Source organism: Physeter macrocephalus, chromosome 19, assembly GCF_002837175.3.
Source record: "Physeter macrocephalus isolate SW-GA chromosome 19, ASM283717v5, whole genome shotgun sequence".
NCBI lineage: Eukaryota > Metazoa > Chordata > Mammalia > Artiodactyla > Physeteridae > Physeter > Physeter macrocephalus.
This window is the reverse complement of record NC_041232.1, coordinates 17,055,413-17,079,533: the sequence shown is the minus strand read 5'-3', so window position 1 is coordinate 17,079,533 and position 24,121 is coordinate 17,055,413. Positions and strand designations below refer to the sequence as shown.

The following is a 24,121-nucleotide window of genomic DNA, read 5'->3' as shown; positions in this document are numbered from 1 at the left end:
TTTTCAGAATCTTGATTTGGTACCACAGTATTTAAAGGCTCTATCTATCTATTATGACTATAGTCTCTGCAAAATACTTGCTTTTCCTGTTTGTCCTCCTCCCACAAACTGAAGACATTAACAGATGCTTAGGGGTCTACAGGAGTACGCTATTTTGTACATCACTGCATCTTTTCAGCCCTCTGGATTTCTTTATTACAGGACAAAGTTTTCAGAATCTTGATTTGGTACCACAGTATTTAAAGGCTCTATCTATCTATTATGACTATAGTCTCTGCAAAATACTTGCTTTTCCTGTTTGTCCTCCTCCCACAAACTGAAGACATTAACAGATGCTTAGGGGTCTACAGGAGTACGCTATTTTGTACATCACTGCATCTTTTCAGCCCTCTGGATTTCTTTATTACAGGTGTGTGTGTGTGTGTGTGTGTGTGTGTGTGTGTGTGTGTGTGTGTCTCCTGCCCCCTACTGGTAAAACAGACAGATGCCTGAATCAGGACGACTTCTGACTAACTCATCTGGGTTCAGGAGATATATTAAAAAGGAAGCTTACAGAATCAGCGTCAGGGTGAGGATGTGGACTTTCGGCACTGCCCACCTCTGGCCAGCCTTCCTCCTTCTGAAGCAGACCTCTAGCCACCAAAGAGAACATCTCTCAGTCTTGTCTTTTTCTAGAGATACTTGAACCAGAACTAAAGGTGAAGAAGAAAAATCATTTGACAGCTAACCTTCGAGGGTATTAAGACAGCAGAGCCAGCCCTCCTGCCCTGACAGTCAGTATCCTATAATGGAAATAGCTCATACAAACACACATTAACTTGATATCAGTTTTTAAAACTTTTTTTATTTTTTGATTTTTTTTAAGTTTTTATTTTATATTATCTACAAAGTAAAAGTTTTTCCCTTAACTTAAAACTTGAACCACTGTAGACAGTGATTACTTCATCAAACTTGATTTATAAATAATAATCCGTCAGTTTGACGGTAAGAATTTACTGAACCTTTGTCAAGTTTAGTAAAAGGGCGTTCCGAGTCTTGATTTTTTTTTTTTTTTTTTAAAGCAGTAATAGCAGCAAGAATCACTCTTGTTACTTCTTTTGCTAGCTGATGTGTTCATGACTTTCAAGGGTCATTAAAAAATAAATAACTTCCAGTTTCAGCAAGCAGAGCTGGGGTACTTGCGGGACTTGGAAACAGCATATGGAATTATGGAACAGCCCACAAGTTCCTAAATGCCTCTACTCGGTCCAAATATCTTCCACTGCAAGTGAACTGTTAGCATTCCTATTGGATGTTACAAGAAATCAACATATATTTTTTAAAAACAAAATAAATGAAATTCTAGTTTTCTGTGCTTCCAGTTGGTAGAAGCAGTAGAAGGGAGGAGGGAATTTGGCCTTTCGGTTCCTCCAGGGCAGCCTTACAACTGCTGTTGGTGGTGGGCTTGTACTGTAAAAAAGAAAAGTGAATATTTAAACAGAAAACTGGCAACACCACACATTAGCCTAGTGTCTCTGCAGCACATGTCTGTAAGCTATCCTTGTGCTACCTGAACAAGACTCAAAATTTAATTCACTCTTTACCCTTCCCACCCCCCGCATCTGTACCAAAAGGGGGAGAAGGTAGGTGGGTGGGTAGAAACAAACCAGTCAGACATAAAACCATTTCAGATAAAACTCCCAGAAGAGTTGTTGTTGCTCATGGGGTACAAAAAAGGCCTTAACATATCCCCTCCCCAAGTAATAGCCAAGCACCAGTATTGCTTTCGGAATAACAGGTTAGACTGTGAAATATCGCCATGGCCACCATCGAGTATTAGAGCACAATCACGGGGCATTCTCTACCTGTCAGGGCATAGACTGGAGCTAATGCTATACTCAAAACCAATCCATACACAGCACTTTCTCATCAGTAGTAGTCTCCAGAGCTACAATCAAACTCTGCCATGGTAGTAACCCCCCACACGTCCGACTGTTGGGACTCGGGAAGGAAAGCACCGCCCTGTCCGGCCTATCGTAGCAAGGACGGCCAACTGAGTCCTAAGCGTGCACCAGCCACACAGAATGCTGCTGCTGCTTCTCCTCGAGCCAAACCCTGTACACACCATCACAACACACACAGACTAAGCTCCCGGAAGCCTCAGGCCCTGACACTGAACTCATCGCCACAGTCCCTACTGCGTGCACTCTCACGGGTCTTGCTAGTTCTCAGATGCGGGGCTTGAAGCGCTGGCCCTGCCCGCCATTCGACCTGTGCGAGCAGAATGCTTTGGGGTGCCCGGCGGCCCCTGCACACACACGCCTCACCTGAAGGGTGCGTCATATAGGGGAAATGCGCTGTTGTCGAGACTGGAATGGGCTGTAGTGCACTTTGAGCGAGGGCGGCCTGGGGACCGCCGGGTGGCTGTGTCGTCATTAGCATCATTGGCGCATGGGCAGTTGGATGAGAAGGAACCATTCCTGACTGTACATGAGCCTGAAACAGAGAGCTCTTTTACGCATACAGGCAACATCTCCAGCTTAAACAACATGTCAACCGTGTCCCTTTCACTGGGGTTGGGGCTCTCGGGAAAGGGCAACAGTGGGCCCTCGGGGCCCTTTCTTTCCTCTGGGGACATTCCCCAGTGGATCCGTCAGCTGACCTATAGACATGCTTCACCCTTTGGCAGATCCTGCAAGGCTGAGGGAGCAGGCACCCAGCGAGCCTGGGGTGAAGTCAGGGCTGCAGTGTCCTAGCCTTCAACATTTCTGAGGACTGGATTCTACATATGGGGCAAGGTCTTCACAAAGATCCCTGATCCAAGCGCAGCTTTCTCAAATTAACGGGAGGCTACCTGCAATGATGCCTTAGACTCTGGCTTCCGTGTGGGGCCTGAATAGTTTTACAGATAACATCTCTTTCAAGTAAGAAAGCAGATCATTACATTATAAGCAGGGACTGTTAACTCTGTTCTAGGTTCTCTCTGCCTTTCCGCCTCTGCTGCTTGCCTGCTCACCAGCACACCTCGGTGAACGGCGAGCCAGGGCAGCGCGGAAAGCCTCCCGGGCCCCCCTGCTCTGCCGGAAGCCACGCCGACAGAGCAGCAGCAGCAGGAGCTGCGGTGAACGGCCCCGGCGAGGTGGGAGGGGTCACATCTAAAATCACCTGGTCCAGCCCAGCGCCTCTCTGTACCAGGTGATAATGAGTTCAACCTGGTCTCACTGTCAAGTTGGAAAGGTTTCACTCAGCCCAAATAGCTGGATCGCAGCTCTGCAGGGATTTGGCAGAGCCAGGAAGAGCCCTTGTTTCCTGCCTCCCATGCTGTGCACTGTTCTAGACCAGGATAAGCCTTGAATGAAATGCTGTTTGGATTCTTACATATTCAAAGGGACCCAGGGCATATCTGGGCTTCCCCGCAAATATTAACCTTTTTGCTCTTTCAGCACAAAAGCACAAAAGTGAGGTTTTAGGAACCCCAACTTACATGTAAATTCACATACCTACTTAGCCACCAGCCTCTGCCAGACATCTACAGGCCCCCCGGTCTCATGAAGCTCCTGGTTCAGCCAAACCACGCTGCCCCACACCTGACCAAACCGGCTCCCCTCCCCACCATCGAGAGCAAATCATCCACTGCAGTGCGCCACACTACAGCACCTACACGTTTGCCGGGGAGAATGCCCGAACTTCCCAGAGCTGTGGAACGCTAGTTACAAGGTCGCCTCTGAGAGTCAGCTCCAACTGAGCACCGTCTCCAGCCCCACCACGCCAGAGCCTCAGTGGTGCACTGCTTGACATGAAACAGAGTTCAGTGAGGCAGTCTAACTGAGACCCAGAAGAGTTCTGTTATGAAAGCAGCAAAAAGAGACAACAAATACAGCCGATTCACCCTTAACAGCTCCAGGGAGGGCCTAAAAGGACAGTGCTGGAGCCCAACTTCGGTGCAGCTCCTTCTCCTCATTAAGACAATCCAAATTGGCCCCGGATTGCATTGGACTTTTGTCAGCAGCTGATGCAGAAAGCAACCACGCCTTTCAACCTTTAGAAGCTTATGCTGGAGGTGAGCTCCAAAGGGCTTCCAGAGCTGCTCTTTAAGAAAAATGGGAACACCTGGGTGCTTCCAGCTTCAAGTTACACTGCACGAATGTACAAGGCCAAGCCCTTTCAAGAAGTACAACATATGGTCAAAGCGGATGTAGGAACAGCCAGGGAAAACAAGTACAGGTATTTCTTAGGAACTCATGTGACTAACATTCAAGTGGTCAGGCCCAGTACAGTCACCTCAGAGTCGAGAATTTGTGAAATCCCATCCTCCTTGCCAGACGCGCGCGCGTGTGTGTGTGCGTGTGTGTGTGTGTGTGTGTGTGTGTGTGTGCGTGTGTGTGTGTGTGTGTGTGTGTTTGGGGGGGAATATATGTATGTATACGTACATATAGCAATGAAGCTATAGAAACATAGCAAAGCAGATACAGCAAGGAAAGAATTAGGTTGCATTCCAGAGTCAAAGATATTTTAAAGGTCTCAGTTGGGAAACGTTAAAAGACTGACCAATCGGCAACTTCACTGATCCCATTACAAAACCACACAAACATTCATTTAGGGCCAGATCACATGTATTTGAGTGGAAAAAAAGGAGACAAGCAAATGGCATCACACACAGGGGTTCCTGGCTTGAGCACCTGGCTCTCTGCTGCTTATCTGACAACCTTCATTTCCTACTTGGTCTTCACAGAAAGTTGGCTAAAGTGGGTTTACCTGAGGTACATGGGCCATGTGGGGTGGATTGGTATAAGCCGGCTGAACATGAGAAGGATGAATCGTAAAGACGGTCTGTTGTGCTGTTGGGAAACTATTCTGTGGCGACTGTGTATTGGAGGCAGGTGTCATGGAAGGTGGGGTTGGTGCGAGCCCCGCATGGTAAATGGCTGACTGCTGCTGCGGACTGGCCAGGTGGAGAGCCTGGGCGGCCTGGTGCTGATGGTGCTGCAAAGTAACAGGAAAGAATTGAGAAAATCTTCTTTAAGGGAGAGCAGTTTAAGGTTCACACACAAAGCTGAGTTTTGCATATGACAACAGGCTCCCTCTGGGCCTATCTAAGAAGAGGGGCAATGGCAGGTACCAGAGAATATACAGGGAGTAGGAGCAGGGCTGGGGTGGGGGATGCCTCCTGTTCACAAACATTCCTGTCTGGGCTGCAAGCCTGATTCTCAGCCTACAAGCCCTCAACCAGCAGTGGTAAAACAGGACTACTGCTCCAGGGGCCTGACAGATGTCAAAGAGCTCCTTAAGTGCCTTCTTAACAAACATGATTAAAGAAGCTAATAGGAAAAAAAACCAAAAACAGAAACAACAAACACCCTCATCACGTAAACATTAGAAATGAGATTTTTTAAAAGTCCCAAGCCAATTCCTTACTTTATGTTAGATTTTTCAATATTGGTTAAGTTTCCAAACTTACCCCATCACCTTATTCTCAATATGTACCTTAAGGTGATTTAAACCTGGGGGCACAGCCTGCAGAGCTGTACACTGGCTCCATGAGGCAGGGCTGCTCGGTGTTTTGATCACGTGGTACCTAGCATCTTGCCTGGCACTGAAGAAAACACTCGATAAATAGAACGATGAAGCAATTCTGGTGAAGGCCTCTCAGTTCCTCCTTACCTGAACAGGACTGGGTGCAGGATGGCTCCCACCATGTTGGCTTTGCTGCTGTCCAGTGGGGGTAGCTGAAGGCTGAGGGTGTGGAGTATGAGGGTGCAAGGTAGCATTAGGGTGCGCATACTGCTGGGCAAGGGAGCCAGTGGAAACTAAAGTGAAAGGAAAAGAAATGTGTATAATTGACAGGTGTCATGCTCTTAATCGCTCCTCTATGCCTCATCAACTTTCAGCTCATCCATAGTCTTCTTGATGCTCAATGCCTAACCAATCTCTGTATTTGACTCCATTTAAACCACCCACTTCTTAAAAAAATAAATGGGAAGTTACTGCTTAACAGTCAGACTAGCATTTTATTCATATAACATAGCTGTACCCATTATATCAAAATCTAATTAAATTTACTTCTAAGACAGTCACTAGGTTTCCTGAAAAGGCAACTTAAAAGCATAGACAGAAACAATTCAAACAATCCCCCCTCTGCGATCTGTCTCTGTCTCTCTGTCTCTCACACACACACATTTAGCTCAAGGCCATCATCTGGCTAACCTCACCATGCTACTGCCCTGGACCTGATGCAGTGTCCCGTGGGCACAGACTGTATCAGGGCTGCAGTAAGGGGCTGGATAAGGTGTGTGGCAAGGTCAGGGCTCTATCTTCAGGGCCAAATGACCACAGTCTCTCTCAGCTGATCACAGAAGCCACTCTGCCACTCAGTTCATTCTCTAGGCCTCCCTGCTCAAGATCTCTCACCTTCGCTTTATAAAATCTAGTAAATGGGATTACCTAAACTATGTAGAAAAACGAATTCCTTTCAAAGCATCCTAGCCTTTAAAAAGAATTTTACTAGCTAGAGTAACCTCAAAGGAAATACGATGAGCTAGTTTAAGTAAAAATGTGTTCATTAAAGCTAAGAACCCAAAGCCAATTATTTGTGAATCTCAGCACAGACCATACACCTTGGCACAAAACAGGGAGATGAGGTATAAATTCATTTGTTCATGTCATCCCCAAACAGCAACTTGAGAATCAAAAGCACAAGATGGGTTCATTGCTTCCAGTGACTACTGATAGCACACTGATACAAATCTAACCATGATGTGGCAATGAGCTGAGGACAATGTTCTCAAGATGTATCTCCTCTTGGAAGTCAATGTGTCAATTCCAGAATAGTTCTTCACATTCTTCATATGGTATTACATATAGGGGACTGATGGGGAGAAGCAAGCACTGCTTTGGGATCAGGTACCCTAACAACAGCAGTCTAACAGGTCGGCTGCTGAGAGTTACCGGCATAGATGACTCTGGATGAGTCCAATGTAAATGTTATGCAGAGGGTTAGGTACCTGAAACAATTCTATAATGCTTGGCATTGTAGGGCCAAGGACCAACATTCCAGCCCAACTGGTCATCTCCTCAACTGTACATGTATCCTTTAAAGAGAGAAGGGTGAGGCAAAGAGCAGTGCTAGGATCACCTGTGCACCCACTGCCAACACCACAGTGGGCATCTATACTAAGTTAACTCCCAGATTAGACTAAACAAGCATTTTTGTTTATACATTGGGAAAATCCCCTAGCTATAACAGTTAACATACACTGGAACATATTAACAAGGAAAACTGGCAACGTATTCTTTGGGTGTTTTTCAAGAAGTCAGTGACAGTTTTCTGGGACATGGGAAAAATAATGTGCTAACAGCTTTCTTGAGTTTCACAGTCCCATGTCGTTTTTCTAATTCATTGGCTTATTAAAAGGCCATTCTTTACCATCATATTCATTAAGTTAAGCTTCTGACCCCCAATAAACTGTCTGGGCACTGACTTAGTCTAAAAGACTTGAGATAAATTTTGAACCCTTGTTCTTATAAATATCTTACACTTATTTTTCAAATTTATTTTTAAATAATTAGAACAGCTACATGTAGCTAGTGCCTACTGATTGGACATCATTATTTGTAGCACATTTCCTTCATCACAGAAAGTTTTATTGAATAGTGATATCTAGAGTCATTCATGCTCCCTTCCTTTCAAACCACTTGCATTAAAATTCTCCCTACTATAAATTCTTAAATGTTTCATTTGTAACAATTCTAATCTGTCTGGGGGAAAGCAATTCCCGAATCCAAATTCTATTTATGAGGTTTCATAGAGTACAGAATCTAAGAGTTTCTATTTATTTAACCTTATTTATTCAAGAAACTTTTGTACCAAAAAGTTTTAAATTTCTTTTTTTTTTTGCGGTACGCGGGCCTCTCACTTTTGTGGCCTCTCCCGTTGCGGAGCACAGCCTCCGGAAGCGCAGGCTCAGCGGCCATGGCTCACGGACCTAGCCGCTCCGCGGCATGTGGGATCTTCCCGGACTGGGGCACGAACCCGTGTCCCCTGCATCGGCAGGCAGACTCTCAACCACTGCGCCACCAGGGAAGCCCTAAATTTCATTTTTAATTACCTTTTAAGCAAAGTATTAAGGAAATAAAAAGTAACAATAATCAACTCTAGCTGGGTGCTATTTTATTAATATTCATACATAAAAAAGCATGGCCATCACAAAGAGAATAATTACACCCATGAAGTCTCAGAATTAAGTTATTCATCAATTAGAAAAATGTTAAAATCTTGAAATTATTTGGAGAGAATTAAAGATGGAAGTATTTTTTACTATGCATTTGAAAAAGGCATCTCTGTGATAGTTTACCAATACTGAAAGGCTATAAGATAGAGTATTCTAATCTATATGTCATTTGCTTTCACAGCATAAATACTTCAAGTAATCCAAGCTGAATGCATCTAAATAGGATTTTGTTTAAAAAAACCATCCTTTCCCTATCTAAACACCAATAAACTGCAATGCATTATAAGAAAAATTAAGCAGATTTAAACATACATCATAGGCTACAAATAAAATGTGAGGATGTTTGATTAGAAGTATCTTCCTTTGTTCATCATCTTGCTTAAAGATGTTTGCTAAGCAAGTACCTTACCCAGGAATTCTTTTCCCCTTTCAAATATGAAAACTGAGTAGCTAATTGGGGAAAATGTGGAACTTACACACTTTAATAGTAAAAATCACAAAAATATACTTTGGTTCCTTGAAAGGCCAGTTAAGAAGGAGACAAAGACAAGTAGGATAAGAGGGAAATTAAAAGGCTGGGGGGCAGGAGGGAAGGCTGGAAGAGGGGAGGGGGGAGAGAGAGATAAGAGAAAGGAACCAAGATAGAGTAAATGAGGGGAAAAATCTAAGAGAATTAGGGAAAGGGAGAAGTGGAGCGTGAAAGGCAGTAAATTCTGGGCTTTCCTGAGCTAAGCCTATCATTTAACTGCTTTTATTATACATGCTCATTAGCTAAAGATTCCAGAGAGGTTAAAAATAAAGTGATTTTTCTTCAAAATTCTGATTTAGCTATCCATCAGTTAAACTTCTATTTATAGAACCTAAGTTGCCATCATGAAACCTGGATTAGTTCAAGCTAATCAAAGAAATAACCATTTTTTGGGCCAGATCCAGTCCAGAAGTTTCCCGTCACTGTGTTCCTCGATATAAATGTTTAAAACTCTAATTATGTGATTTGTCAAATCCTCAAAACACTAACCACAATCCAAAAATCATTTCCTAAGCCATGATCTTACTGAAGCCAATGCAGTCCATAGAGATGTGCATTTAATTTAATATAGAAGTTATTAAATTAAACCTAATTTAATAACTAGGTTTTGTCATTTTTGACCCTGGATGCACAAGACATGAGAGAACACCAGCACGGCAAAACTTTAAAAATGAAACAAAACAAAATCTCCCAACTTTTAAATCTGATGTTAAATTCAGAAAAAAGGAAGTAAAGGAAAGTTGAAAACTCTTTAAAAGGAGAATAAAAGGCAACTAGAGCAAACAAATCAGGACAAAATGCTTAGAAGGGGGTGGGGGTGGGGTATGAAACAGCAAATTAAATTACAAATAGCAGCCCCACTGTTAGTTTCTTTTAAAAGTACTGGTATTCTCTTCTAGGGAAAGTTGTGCTAAGGCAGTTAATACTTAGGTGTGATGATTAAGGACCTTTTAGCTACTTACCAGGAAACTGACTCCAAAACTACTAACAGAGACAGTAAGATGGTGAGGATAACTACATTTGAGACCTCAAACTGAGTACATAATAGAATTACTGACAGTGTCTTTTATATACTATACCACATACATAGTTTCCCTTTAACAGTTATATATACAGCAAGACTCCTTTTTAAAGAGCATCTATTAAAGGATTAAATTTGTTAACATTTCCTAGCACCAAATAAATAATAGGTATGCACTTATTTTTGGATACCAAGTCAAGGCACAATTAATGAAAATTTAAGTCAAAATGTTTTCTAAATGCTTTTTAAAATTTGGCATCTAGTATATTCAGACATTCAGTCATTCTACAATAATTTAAAATTTAGTCTCTAACATAAAATTTTAATCCTTAATATCCCCTAGAATATAGTATTTCACATAAAGCGACATATATTATACTGTCATACATTTCTAAAGGATTCCTGCAAGTTAGTGACTTTCCCATCCAAATACCAAAAGCCCATGAATAAGCCTTATTTTAAAATTTCCCTACAAATAGAGAAAACAAACCTTACGAGTTCATTTCCAAAAGCAATCCCTGGTCAGACTTTCTCCATTTAGGAGCAATCATTTACCTTTCCACTGGTGGTGAGAGGGGGCTGGTGTTGCCAAAGATCATCTCTGGTAGCTGCTAGGTCATGCTTTCCTGCTTAAACTCAAGACATCTATGAGGTGTCTGCTACCTGAATATCATAAACCTGTAGTCATGCAAAGACTGAAAATACAGAAACGTTCCTCCCCTAGTATTTCAACCCTATTCAATTAAAAATCCTTGTAAGGAAAATTTTTTCTTACCTGGATACTAAAAAAAAAAACCTAATGTTTTAAGCTTGTGGCTTGCTTTGCTCTGTTTTAAAAACGGCTGTTCAGGAAAAGTTTCTCTGAACAAGGAGAGTATTAGGCATTTCCAAAACAGTCACATGTTTGCTTGGTATGCAAAAATTAATTTCTGAAACAACTCAATTTTTAAATTAACTCCAGCTTTCTTAAGCTGGGTTATACTTCCTTTTCAAAAACTGAATTATTTTCATATATATATATTTTTAATGATTTTGTCTGGCACAAGGAAAAGATTGCTCAACAAGTCTACTCCCTTAACATGTATTCTTTAAAAAGTGTTTTACTGTTCAATTAAAATTAGTATAAAAAACCCAACTCACTGGCAAAGTAGAAAGAAGGGCTTGTCTCCTTGTTGTATGGTAATTTGGGACATGCTGAATTTGGGAAATAGAAAGGTTAATTAGCCTTTTAAGGTGTGCATTTTCCTAATTTTCTGGAAAGGTTGACATATTTAGTAATTTCTTTTTGTATTCATGCATAACTCATTTTTCTTATTTTACAAGAGATGACAAGCACTTTAAACATCACTACATAATTAAATAAGATAGGGCTGAAGCAAAAGACACTCTTCTTCTGTATTGGGTTGTCAAGTACCACATGCTCACTTACTTAAATGAAAGGAACAAAGTTATTATCTAATAAAAAGACCAACATTGCATTCCACTGAACAACCTTGATATAAATAATGTACCAAAACAAAATGTTTACCAAGTTTAATTTAAAAGACTAATCCAATTTTGCAAATCATTAATAGAAATGTCCCCTTACACCTTATTCTGTAAGGTGTTTACTAGGCATCTGGTAATGGATCCAAAAATTCAGAAACATAATAATATTAAACAAGGGTACGGTATCATTTTTTATTAAACTGTCTACATAAAGGTGTGTACGTGTGTGTGTGTGTGTAAGTACGCTTGGAAGGATATGCACCAAAATGTTAACTGGTGATTGTAAGGGAGAAGATTAATAGGTGCATTTTAAATCTTTTTGCCTACTGTATTTTTGAATTTATCCGCATTAAACTACCGAAAATAAACCAAAAAAGGGATTCTGGATTTAACTCTTTCTGAGTAGAGAAAATTTCATTATTACTGTTTCTAAAAGGGAAAACAAAGTTAGACAAATGAAACAAAATGAGATGAATTTTAAGAGTAGGTGTTAAGGAAACAAAGAGTAACTTATTAGGAGGAAGAGAGCAGAGGCAATGATGAAAGTGAAGTTAAAGTTAAGGTCAAAGAGATGAAGTTTGTGGTCAAAGTCCTTCCTAAGAGATCTAGAAAGAGTACAAGGTCAACAATTCTTAGAATGCATCTCCTAATAATTTAAATGTTCAGTGATCTGTTAGCATATTTATATTAAATACACCAAAAAATTTAAAAACAATAACCAGCCTTTCATTTTGTAGTCACTTCTATTCACAAAGGCTTTTGCTATGACCATAACAATTAATGAATGACAAAAAGGTGACATACAATTGTCATTAACATCTGGGTGCATATTCTTTTGTTTGCATTAAAAGTTTTAAAAAACCTAGATAGGATGTAGCTTAAGAATAAATATAAGTCATACTCAAAATATTTGGCTCCTTTCGGAATATAAACTGTTCAAGGGAAATGAATATAAAATTAGCATTTCTATGCAAGTTTTGTCTTATAGTTTAAAATAACGTATTTAAAATTTGTCTATATTCGGCATAATTGGATTTGGAAGATCTAAAATAACTGAAATAAATTATTGAAGAATTAATGAACTTGCTACAGCAGATTAAATTATGGTTTATTGTGGTAAAGAACAAACCGATTCATTTCCCAGTGTTCTCTTTAGGGTATGAAGTATCCAAAACAGAACCAGCAATAATCATACCAAATCTACAGCTTTGCCCCAGCTGCCCTCATCAACACACATCAGTGAAATATAATACAATCTGTGTAAACTGCAGGAGAGTAATTCAGATTTGGTTGAGCAACTTTCTCCTGGTATCAAAGAACTAGCTTTGATGACTAATTCATTCCAGATTTCACTGGACATTAGGTCTAATATTTTGTTTCTTTGCAATATTTACTATTTACCCACACTTGAATGGACTTCAGGGTCCAAGATCAACTGCTTTTCAAATAGAAATATTCTGGGAAGGTAGTTATAAAAACCACTAGTGCCTCAAATACAGTATTTACTGTACTGGCTGTTTCAAACCAATGAACATCCAATCAACAGACAAAGTCAGATGTTGGTAGTGAGTGAATATACATTGAGGAGAAAGATTCTGCTTGACATCACAGTATTACTACAATGTCTCAAAGGTGTGGGCACACAAATAGCTACTCTCTAAAAGCAATGGAAATTTTAGCTCAAGTTTCAGATCTTATTCCAAGGGGAGTATCCCAGAAAATGGGAAGAAAGAAATGTTTTTTCCACTTGTTATGTCAAGATGTATTCAGAAATGTGTAATATGTATAATAAACAATCATGATAAACTGTGTCACCTAAGACTTTAGCAAACGGGAAAATTATTGAAATGTATACAAATTGCATAAAAGTTAGTGTGATAAATCAGTGGTGCCTTTCACACATACTTAGTCCTGGTTAAGACAACTAAAGACAAGCCAATGATAGGAGATCACAACCAAAATCATAAGCCAAATCAGTATGTCAATCTTTCAATTAAATTATAGATGGGCTTCTTGAAAGAAATGTTTTTCAAAATGGAGCAAACACATCATTTTAATTTAAAGAGCATATAAGTGTGGAAAATTAAGATCTGACAAGTATTTTATTTAAAAAAAAAAAAGCCTTTAATCATGTAAAATTCCTATCATTTGTGAACCAGTGGTAAAAGGAGCATGCCTCCAGAAAGAAAACATTAGCAGTGGGTTCCAAGTGACAAGAATGACTGTTGCTGCCTGAGTCCTAATCCTATAAACCTACAAAATGTTATAAACTGTTATCTAAAGTTAAAAAAAAATGAAAGCCTTTATATTCTTATTAGTCACTCAAAAAGTTTAAAGAGGCTTAAAAAATGAAATGTCCATGTAGTTACATGTAATATTAATTTCATTTTCATAGTGGTTCACTTTTCAATTGTATGAATAAACTTAAATTTCTTTCCCTCTCCAAAAAACTGAAATGTCAATGGGAAAACCTAAATGACAGTACAGGAGTTCTCAGAAAAGTTCAAAACAAAATTTAGATCTTAATAAAACTGGTACTAATTAAAGGTGCATTTTGAAAAATATGGGATGACCCATTAATTCTATATTACAAAATATAAGCAGAAATCTTATTTTAAATTCTAACATTGAAAACAATATTATTTTATTACTTTAGACAGTTGCAAAGTTGACTTGCACAAAGTTCTCCGGCCACAAAACTAAGATGGTAATTTTAGCTTATTACTCATATATATCATTTAATTTTATATAGAATACTTTTCATTTTCATTTTATCACTGTATACTCATTTAAAGTATGAATCTGTCAAAAGCAGATCTAATATTACACAATTCCGACCACTTGAAATACAGCATGATGCAGAAACATAGTAGCACTGTAACAAATAGCAATAAAATACGCAATGTCAGTGACCCCCGGAGTAAGGAGTGAAGCAGAATGTTTTCTTGCTTTCATTACGGTAAAACTTTCTTGCATGCCTTCGGAAGGGTATACCAAATGATGTTACTGATGAGGAAGAGGAGAAAGATACCTTTCTCCACAAAAGATGCTTTTACACACATTATTACATTTCAGTTAAAGAGAGACAATGGAACAGAGAGAAATTTCAAAGTAGAAATGATTTGCCAAGACTTATAGAGCAGGTTGGAGAGAGAAATGGATTCATCTTTTCTTTAGATTCTTGACCCTCAATGTCATAAAAGGCAGAGTTATTCTTAAACAGAGCATCTTTTCAGAGCTTAAAAACACAGTAAGAATAGTCACACACATTGAAAAAGACAAACAAAGTGCTTCCTACCATACATCGCATGCGTCTGCTCATGAGCCCCGTACTGAGTTGCTGAAGAAGATACTAAACCAGGCTGGGCATGTGTTGGTGGTGCCATCATTCTAGCATTACCCTGTATTACAGGACTATAGACATGAGGATGCTGTGTTCAAACAAAAAATAAAGAAAAAAACATTAAAGTACCAAATATAGTCAAGTAGATTTTAGTTATGTCTTAACTCCATGGTTTCCAGGTTTCCAGAAACAACTCCTAAAATTCTAAATCCTTTCTTGGCTAGAAAGGATTTAGCCTTTGAAACACTTACAGTGATCAGCAACTTTCTATTATGTTAAAAACGACCCCCAAATCCTTAGCTGCCTACCCCACCGTTAACGCACAGCACAAAACATAAAGGAAAAACCCCTTTACCATACTAAAAGTTACTTCAATGGAACAACAATTAAGATCAGGCTTACCTGAGACTGATAATGTGGCACATGCTGAACAAGAGGCTGATTTGGAAACTGCTGAGGACTATAGGCAACATATTGTGTGGAATAAGCTGGTGGGGTGGCCACAATTGGTGGGCCTGCTGCTGAGGCTGGGTGCATCATGGTACTCTGATGATGCTGGTCTTGTCGTTGTTGGGGCATATTTGGTACTGCAGGAAAAAACGACGTAATGTTAGAACACAGCAGCTCCTTATTAGCATAAAATACACGAACATGGTCCATAAGGCTCTGCATGATTGGGTCAAAGCCTACCTCTCGGATGCCATGTTATACCACACCCCTCCCCCTTCAGCCACTATGGGCTGTTTTCCTATCATATATGCTATTCCTCAGCCTCAAACCCCAATCCCCTACTGGAGGCTGGAAAATTTTTACTTGTCCATCAAGTGTCAGCTTGAAAGCAACATTCTCAGAGAGATACTCTGTGATGACCCCCAGACTTCATCAAGTCCCTGTAATTACAAGACTCTTACAGCACTATGAAACAACATTTCCCTCATACTTCTCATATACTCCGTTTGAGACACTGAATTATGCCATTGCTAGAGAAGGGCACTGGATTTTATTCAAAGGAAAACAAAAGTACAACAAAAAAGCCAAAACAGACCCAACACTTATCTTAACTCAATCTTTCTAAATTTCCTGCCACTGAACTCTTGCTTTCTCAAACAGCATCACACGCTACCATGTAGCACTTTAAAAAAATTGTAATAGCTCTTTTAAAACATTACTTTTTGTCTTTTATTATTCCACACAAATTTCTGCCTAAAATCTGCTCCATTAAAGCTCTAGTTAACAATTTAGCTCAACTGTCATCTACTCTGTATTGTCTTTCCCAGTCCCCCACAAGAGCTAGCTGCATGCTCTGTGTACCTTTTCCTCACATGTTTATTACAGCACTGACTGTTGTCTGTGATGGGTTTATGGTGCTACATTAACCAAGCCACTTGAGGGAAGAAGTTGTGAACCACTGCTTACAGCAAGACACAAAGAATGTGTAACTTCATATGTTCACAAAATCATCAAAACTGACTACACAGGTAACTGCTAATGTAGAGACAGAATTTGTCTTCTTAAAAAATATATTTGAAATTTTTTGCTAAAAATTTAATGACTGTTGCTGATACTTAGGAGAGCTAGTTATACACTGTGTTATCTAGTCAGAAAAGCAAACTTGAAAACAGAGAAAACCAATTAGTAATACTGTTCTGAATTTAATCTTGAAATTCCCACATATTGAAAAAGCACACCCTTCTAGTAAAGAAAAGCCACCCCAAACTCAAATATCATTTTTATCACATGAAAGTTTGTCTAATTAAGCTAAATAAGCTTAACCTACTCACTATCAGTATTTCTTTTCATACTTTACAACCCTCACATATTAAAAATTTTTTTCAAAAAGCCAGTCAAGTTTAGTGATTTTTAAAAATAAAAAATTCTAGTTATAAAAACAATGCTTGGGACTTCCCTGGGGGATCAGTAGTTAAGAATTCGCCTGCCAATGTAGGGGACACAGGTTCGAGCCCTGGTCCAGGAAGATTCCCACATGCTGCGGAGCAACTAAGCCTGTGTGCCACAACTACTGAGCCTGTGCTCTAGGGCCCGTGAGCCGCAACTACTGAACCCATGTGCTGCAGCTACTGAAGCCTGCACACCTAGAGCCCATGCTCCGCAACAAGAGAAGCCACCACAATGAGAAGCCTGCGTGCAGCAACGAAGACACAACACAGCCAAAAACTAAAAATTAAAAAAGAAAACAAAAAACAAAACCAAAAAAAAACAATGCTTGAACAAAATCTTAAAAGATAAAATATACAGAGATATACCTGGTTTTATGGTTGTATTACCCACCACCCACCCAAACTGAATCTACCTTAATCTTAAACCACAGTTTAAACTGGCCATACTTCAGCCATTTCCTTATGTGAATGGTTTTCAACTGGGAGCAATTTTGCCTTTCAAGGGGCATTTGGCAACATCTGGAGACATTTTTGGTTGTCACAATTAGAGAAGGGGAGGACACTACTACTAGCATCTAATGGGTAAAGGCCAGGGATGCTAATAAACATCCTATAATGCACAGACCCCACCCCAGTCTAACCCCACACACAAAGAATATCTGTCCCAAAATGTTCCTGACTTCAGCATATTTTCAAATACAACTAAATTTTTCTCACAGGACGCAAAAATGATAACACTGCATTACGCACCAAGAAGACAAAGAGGTGGTTTTGTACAAAAAGCCACTACTATCATGAAGGAAAGATATGCCTTATATGATCTATGGCTGCATTTCAGAAGCAAGTCCTTAATTTTCCCTGTTATTTGAAGAGTAAAGCAGCAGGATATAAGATTAACATAAAGACGGCAAATAGCCTTCATATACATAGAAGATGCAATGGAAAAGATGAACCCACTTTACATTAACGATAAAAAAAGAAAATACCTAAGGCAAAAACTGAAGAAACACGTAAAACCTTTAAGAGAAACTTAAAAATACTACTGAAGGGGCTTCCCTGGTGGTGCAGCGGTTAAGAATCTGCTTGCCAATGCAGGGAACACGGCTTCAAGCCCTGGCCCGGGAAGATCCCACATGCCGCGGAGCAACTAAGCCCGTGCGCCACAACTACTGAGCCTGTGCTCTAGAGCCCATGAGTCACAACTATTGAGCCCGTGTGCCACAACTACTGAAGCCTGTGTGCCACAACTACTGAAGCCCGCGTGCCTACAGTCCGTGCTCTGCAACAAGAGAAGCCACGACAATGAGAAGCCTATGCACCGCAATGAAGAGTAGCCCCTGCTCACCGCAACTAGAGAAAGCCCATGCACAGCAATGAAGACCCAACACAGCCAAAAATAAAAAATAAATTTAAAAAAGAAACAAACAAACAAACAAAACAACTACTGAAGGTAGAGAAGCAGATTTAAACAAGCAGAAATGCATCATTTGTTCATGGATAGGAAGACAATATAAAGATAGCAATTCTCCTCTAAGTTAATTTCTAAGTTATATATTTATAAATTTAATGTAGTTCTAATGAAAATGCCAATTGGCAAACTGAATATTAAAACCCAGGAGTTCATACTAATAGAACAACAACAACAAACCCTCACTGGTCAACCTTTAGGGATAATAGGAAACCAACTCATTATTTTGAGAACTGCCTTGAAATGATGGGCAGTTTAGCTGCCTTGCTTTCACAAACTGTACCTCATGGTAACCAAATAGTCTGACAAGGTAAAGTTTTTCTTTATAGAAATAGTCCAGCTAATAACTGAAAAAGAGATGACAGAATGAGAATGCCATTTTGCAATCCTTAATGAAATAATGAATCTAGCACTAGACAGTGATTGTCAGTGCTGCTAAAACAAACAGAGAAGAGCTGGTATGAAACGTTATCCTGGATAGATAAGGCAGCCAAGTTACTCCTACTATCCAAAAAAAAAAAAAAGACAGAGGTAAGACAATGACTCCTAATAAAAGTACACACATCATCTATGAAACATTCCAGGTTAAGTTTTAAAAAATACAAACTAATCTTTCTTATCTACAGTCAGTTCACAAGGATTACAGGGGACAGAGGAACACTTTAAACAATATCACAGGGACACAATCCATGAAATTCAGATGGTGGGAAAGAATATAGGACAAAACAAATTAGATTTAAATAAGATAGAAATAGAAAAAACTAAGGAGCAACCTATAAGAGAGAGTTAACATTGAGAGAAACCAATCAAATGAAAAGTGCAGATTCTGGCTTGTGGCTCAACAAGCCAACTATTAAGAAAAATCCATAAGACAGTAAGAAAAACTTGTGCTCTACACATTTGATAGGAAGAAATAACTACTAATTTTTTTAGGTGTGAAAAATGGTATTTTAACTATGGTTTAAAAAAAGAAAGAGTCCACAACTCTGTGAGGGTATGAATGAACAAAACATGTCTTTAAAACTCTTGTAATAAAAATTTACCACAACATAAAACAATTTAAAAAAAATGACTTAAACATGATAAACAAATGCAATTTGTAAATCTCATTCGGATCCTAACTGGAACAAATTAACCGTAAAAAAATATATTTTTTAAAAATAGCCACAGAAATTTGAGGATATAAGGGAATTACTGTTAAGTCTTTTTGGTGTGATAATGGTATTATAATGTTTTATGTTTGTTTTTAAAAGACCCCTTCTCTTTAAGAATTTTAAAATAAAGTATTTACAAATAAAATGGTGTATCCGGGATATGCTTCAAAACAATCTGAGAGGAGAGAGGTCCTGTAGATGAAACAAAACTGGCCATGAGTTAGTTTCTTTTCTTTTCTTTTTTTTTTTTTAATAAATTTATTTATTTATTTATTTTTTGGCTGCACTGGGTCTTCGTTGCTGCGCGCGGGCTTCCTCTGGTTGCAGCGAGGGGGGGCTACTCTTCACTGCCGTGGGCAGGCTTCTCACTGCGGTGGCTTCTATTGTTGTGGAGCATGGGCTCTAGGCTCATGGGCTTCAGGGCTTCAGTAGTTGCAACACACAGGCTCAGTAGTTCTGGCTTGTGGGCTCTAGAGCGCAGGCTCAGTAGTGCTGGCACACAGGCTTAGTTGCTCCGTGGCATGTGGGATCTTCCCGGACCAGGGCTTGAATCTGTGTCCCCTGCATTCGCAGGCGGATTCTTAACCACTGCACCACCAGGGAAGCCCTGGCCATGAGTTTCTAACTATTAAAGCTGACCGATGAGTATTTTACACTACTGTACTAGTCTAACTGCTTATTTGTATACGTTTGAAATTTTCAGTAATAAAAAAGTTCTTAAAAGCCAACTGAGGGCTTCCCTGGTGGCGCACTGGTTGAGAGTCTGCCTGCCGATGCAGGGGACACGGGTTTGTGCCCTGGTTCGGGAGGATCCCACGTGCCACGGAGCGGCTGGGCCCGTGAGCCGTGGCCGCTGAGCCTGCGCTCCGCAACGGGAGAGGCCACAACAGTGAGAGGCCCGCATACCGCCAAAAAAAAAAAAAAAGAGGGAGTTATATAAATTCTACAAAGCATATGAATTCTTTTACTACACATGAGCGGGCAAAAATCTTAAAAACCATGAACCAAAAAATCAAAAGGTAAATCACAGGAGAAAATCATAACACTTCTAAGAAAAAAACAACCACAGGAGAAAATCCTTGCAACCTTGGAGTATGCAAATATAGGAAACAAAAACACAACCATAGAATAAAAATTGATCAAATGGACTCCAAAATGAATAAAGAAGCCATAGACTACAAGAAAATGTTTGAAATACAGAAAAAGGAATTATATTCACCCATACTCCTACAACTCAGTAAGGTAACTCAATTTAAAAAAGTATAAGGAGGGCTTCCCTGGTGGCGCAGTGGTTGAGAGTCCACCTAGTGAGAGGCCTGTGTACCGCAAAAAAAAAAAAAAAAAAAAAAAAAAATGGTATAAGGAAAATCTTGATGTGGTGATATACAGTAATTTCTAGCAATATGATGTCTTCAAACAAAAAAACTCATGGGTGCAGAACAGTACATATAGCGTGCTTCATTTTGTGTAAGAGGGAAGAAAAATAAATGTCGACAAGGATGCCATGACAATTTAATGAGAAAAGAACAGTCTTTTCAACCAACGGTGCTGGGATAACTGGATATCCACATGCAAAAGAATGAATGTGGACCCCATCCTCATACTATACACAAAAATTACCTCAGAATGTATCACCAACCTAAATGTTAGAGCTGAACTATAAAACTCTTAGAAGAAATCACAGTATATCTTTGTGACCTTGAGTCAGGAAATGGTTTCTTAGTATGACACCAAAAGCAAAAGCAACAACAAAAATACAAATAAATCGAAGTTCCATCAAAATTTTAAAACTTCTGTGCTGCAAAGGACACCATCAAGCAAGTAAAAAGACAACCCATAAAATGGAGAAAATACCTGTAAATCCTGTATCTGATAAAAGATTTGTATAGACTATATAAAGAACTCTTACAACTCAGTGATTAAGAGACAAATAACTTAATTAAAAACTAGGTCAAATATGTGAATAAACATTTCTCCACAGAAGATATGCAAATGGTCAATGAACACATGAAAAGATGTTCAACATCATCAGTCACTAGGAAAATACATATCAAAACCATAATGAAATACTATTTGATAACCACTAGGATTATAACAGACAACAAGTGCTGGTGAGGATGTGGAGAAATTGGGACCCTTGTACACTACTGGTAGGAATAAAAAATGGTGCAGCCACTCGGGAAAACAGTGTAGCAGTTTCAAAACTAATTCCACTCCAAGAGAAATGAAAACATAAGTCCACACAGAAACTGTACACTAATGTTCAGCATTATTTCACAACAGTCAAAAGTGGGAACAACCCAAAGAAGCATCAACTGATGAATGGATAAATAAAATGTGGTGTCTATACAATGGAATATTATTCATCCATAAAAAGGAATGAAGTACTGATATATGCTCCAAAATGGATGAACCTTGAAAACATTATGCTAAGTGAAAGAACCCAGTCACAAACACTGCATTCAATATGATTTCATTCATATGAAATATCCAGAATAGGCAAGTCTACAGAGAAAAGAAGGTAGATTAGCATGTCTAGGGTATGAGTGTATATGTGCATGGGGTGGGAGGGGAACGATTACTAAAAGGTATGAGGTTTCTTTTCGGAGTGATGAAAACGTTTTAAAATTGACTGTGGTGATGATTGGGCAACTCCGAGAATATCTTAAAACCCACCAAACTGTATACTTCAAAGGGATAAATTTTATGGCATTCGAATTACAGTTGCCCCTTGAACAATAGAAGTTTGAACTGTGTGGGTCACTTATACGCAGATTTTTTTCAACAGTAAGTACTACAGCACTAAGCGATACACTGTTCGTTGATCTAGAACTGTGGCCATGGAGGACTGACTATAAATTATATTCAGTTTTTGACTGCACAGAGGGTCAGTGTCCCTAACCCCCAGGTTGTTCAAAGGTCAACTATATATCTAAACAGAACCGTTTAAAAAGAACAGAACATATTATTTGCAAAGAAATAAATGTATACTTGCAAAAATAGACACTATAAGGATATATAGAAAGTAACTTGAAATGATCAACTGCTGGTGATGGAAGGGATGATCCACATCTGGGATGGAGTGATGAGGGAAGGACAAATGAAGAGACTGGGATGAAAGCAACACTTCTCTGAATAATCTTTTTATGTAATTTCCACTTTGAAAATACATATTTCACACATATAAATTAAAATTAATAAAAAAACCTATCCTTACAAATGATAACGAACTCAATCAGATTAACCTACCTATGTGTCAAACTGTTGACATAACTCAGTGACTATAGAAAATAGTATTTTGGAAGTAACAAGGGTAGCAACTCCTGACTCTGAAAATTGGCACTTAAAGAATTCTTAGCGGGCTTCCCTGGTGGCGCTGTGGTTGAGAGTCCGCCTGCCAATGCAGGGGACGCAGGTTCGTGCCCCGGTCCGGGAAGATCCCACATGCCGCGGACCGGCTGGGCCCGTAAGCCATGGCCGCTGAGCCTGCGTGTCCGGAGCCTGTGCTCCGCAACGGGAGAGGCCACAACAGTGAGAGGCCCGCGTACCGCAAAAAAACAAAGAAGAATTCTTAGTGAAACAGATACTAAAGAAATCTTAAATTTTATTCTGTAGTCCAGGAGTTAGACAACAAATAGTTTGGAAACATCTAATACACATTATAGGAAAATGTAAATAAGCCAGCCTCTAAGATGGCCCCCAATGATCCCGCCTCCTGGTATTCACACCCTTATGCAGTCCCCTCCCACATGCACCAGATTTGCTCTGCTTGATCTATATAGCAAATGACAGAAGTTAAGATACGTCACTTCCAAGGTTAGATTGTTAAACAAACTGTTGCTTCCATTTAGGTCCGTTTGTCTCTGAATACTCATTGTGGGAGAAGCCAGCTGCCATGTTATGACCAGAACTATCCTGCCAACAGCTCTGAATCTGGAAGCAGATCCACCAGCCCCAGTTCAGATAACCACTACTCTAGCCAACATCTTGTCTGCAACTTCTTAAGAGACTCTAAGGCAGAACCACCTAGCTAAGTAGCTCCTGGATTCCTGACCTTCAGAAACTAAGTGAAATAATATATGTTTGTTGTTTTAGGCAGCTAAGCTTTGTGGTAATTTGTTCAAAGACAGATATTATTAACTCAATAGCAATTAATATATCCAATGACCAGAAAATGGTTTCTAAATACTATTTCCCAGCAAAGAGAATGAGGGTTGCTTGGAGGATTACTGATCCAGGTCTAGAGTTAGAAGAAGATTAGCCTGAGACATCATATTTGTAGCAGAAAGGAAGCTATCAGAGACAAACGAGTAGTACCCCAAAGGACACAGGAGACAACTTGAAGTGATTACCATCGATCAAAGATGGGACAATGGGAGCAGCAAAAAGTAAATGACTGAAATACAATGAATATATAAAATTATATGAAAATCCATGTATTCATAACTTTCCTGTACAAACTATTTCAGGATACCCAAACAGCCCTTGTTAAAAAGAACAGTCCCTTACAGAATGATTCTAGCTAATAAATGGAGAAGAAATACTAGAAATTCAGAAATCACTGTTTTCAAACTCCTAATTACAGTGATTTCCAAAGTATGGCCCTGTACCAGCAGGATCACTAGGGAATTGGTTTTTTTATAAATTGCACTAGAAAAGTAAATTCTCAGGCTATGCCCCAAACCTACTGAATTAGAAATTCTGGGGATGGGGCCAAGCAATTGGTGTTTTTAACAAACTCTCTAAGTGATTCTAATGTACACTAAAATTTGAGAACCACAGCCCAATGAAAAGATGATGTTAAGTATCAATCATTAATGAATTAGATGAAAGACTAATAGAAAACTTTACGATTGGGGAGGGGAGGATCAGGCTATCACCAGCTGAGCCCTTAATAAATCTTACAATAACTCAAAGTAGGACCAGATATTGTACAGCTCTCGAATGATCCAATATACAGTACTCACAAATATCTATCAAGTATCCTTATCTCTTCCCGTAATAAAGTTAAAC

At 39.3% G+C, this 24,121-nt stretch overlaps 1 protein-coding gene across 12 annotated transcripts in view; it reads right to left on the bottom strand.

The window, feature by feature from the left end:
* ATXN2 (ataxin 2) overlaps positions 1–24,121 on the bottom strand; it is a 145,655-nt gene that overhangs the window by 8,579 nt on the left and 112,955 nt on the right. For 5 of the 12 annotated variants that reach the window (XR_003677160.2, XM_024120835.2, XM_028480090.2 and 2 more), the window contains exons 19-25: positions 14,991–15,175; positions 14,544–14,676; positions 10,898–10,951; positions 5,641–5,786; positions 4,735–4,962; positions 2,307–2,475; positions 554–692 (exon numbers count right to left, since the gene is read on the bottom strand). Coding sequence is in view for 10 of the 12 variants with exons in the window: in XM_024120835.2 (XP_023976603.2) it covers positions 554–692; positions 2,307–2,475; positions 4,735–4,962; positions 5,641–5,786; positions 10,898–10,951; positions 14,544–14,676; positions 14,991–15,175 (1,054 nt within the window). In the remaining 2 variants the exon portion in view is untranslated. The other 7 variants (XM_055080741.1, XM_028480094.2, XR_008616030.1 and 4 more) reach the window with 6 other exon arrangements.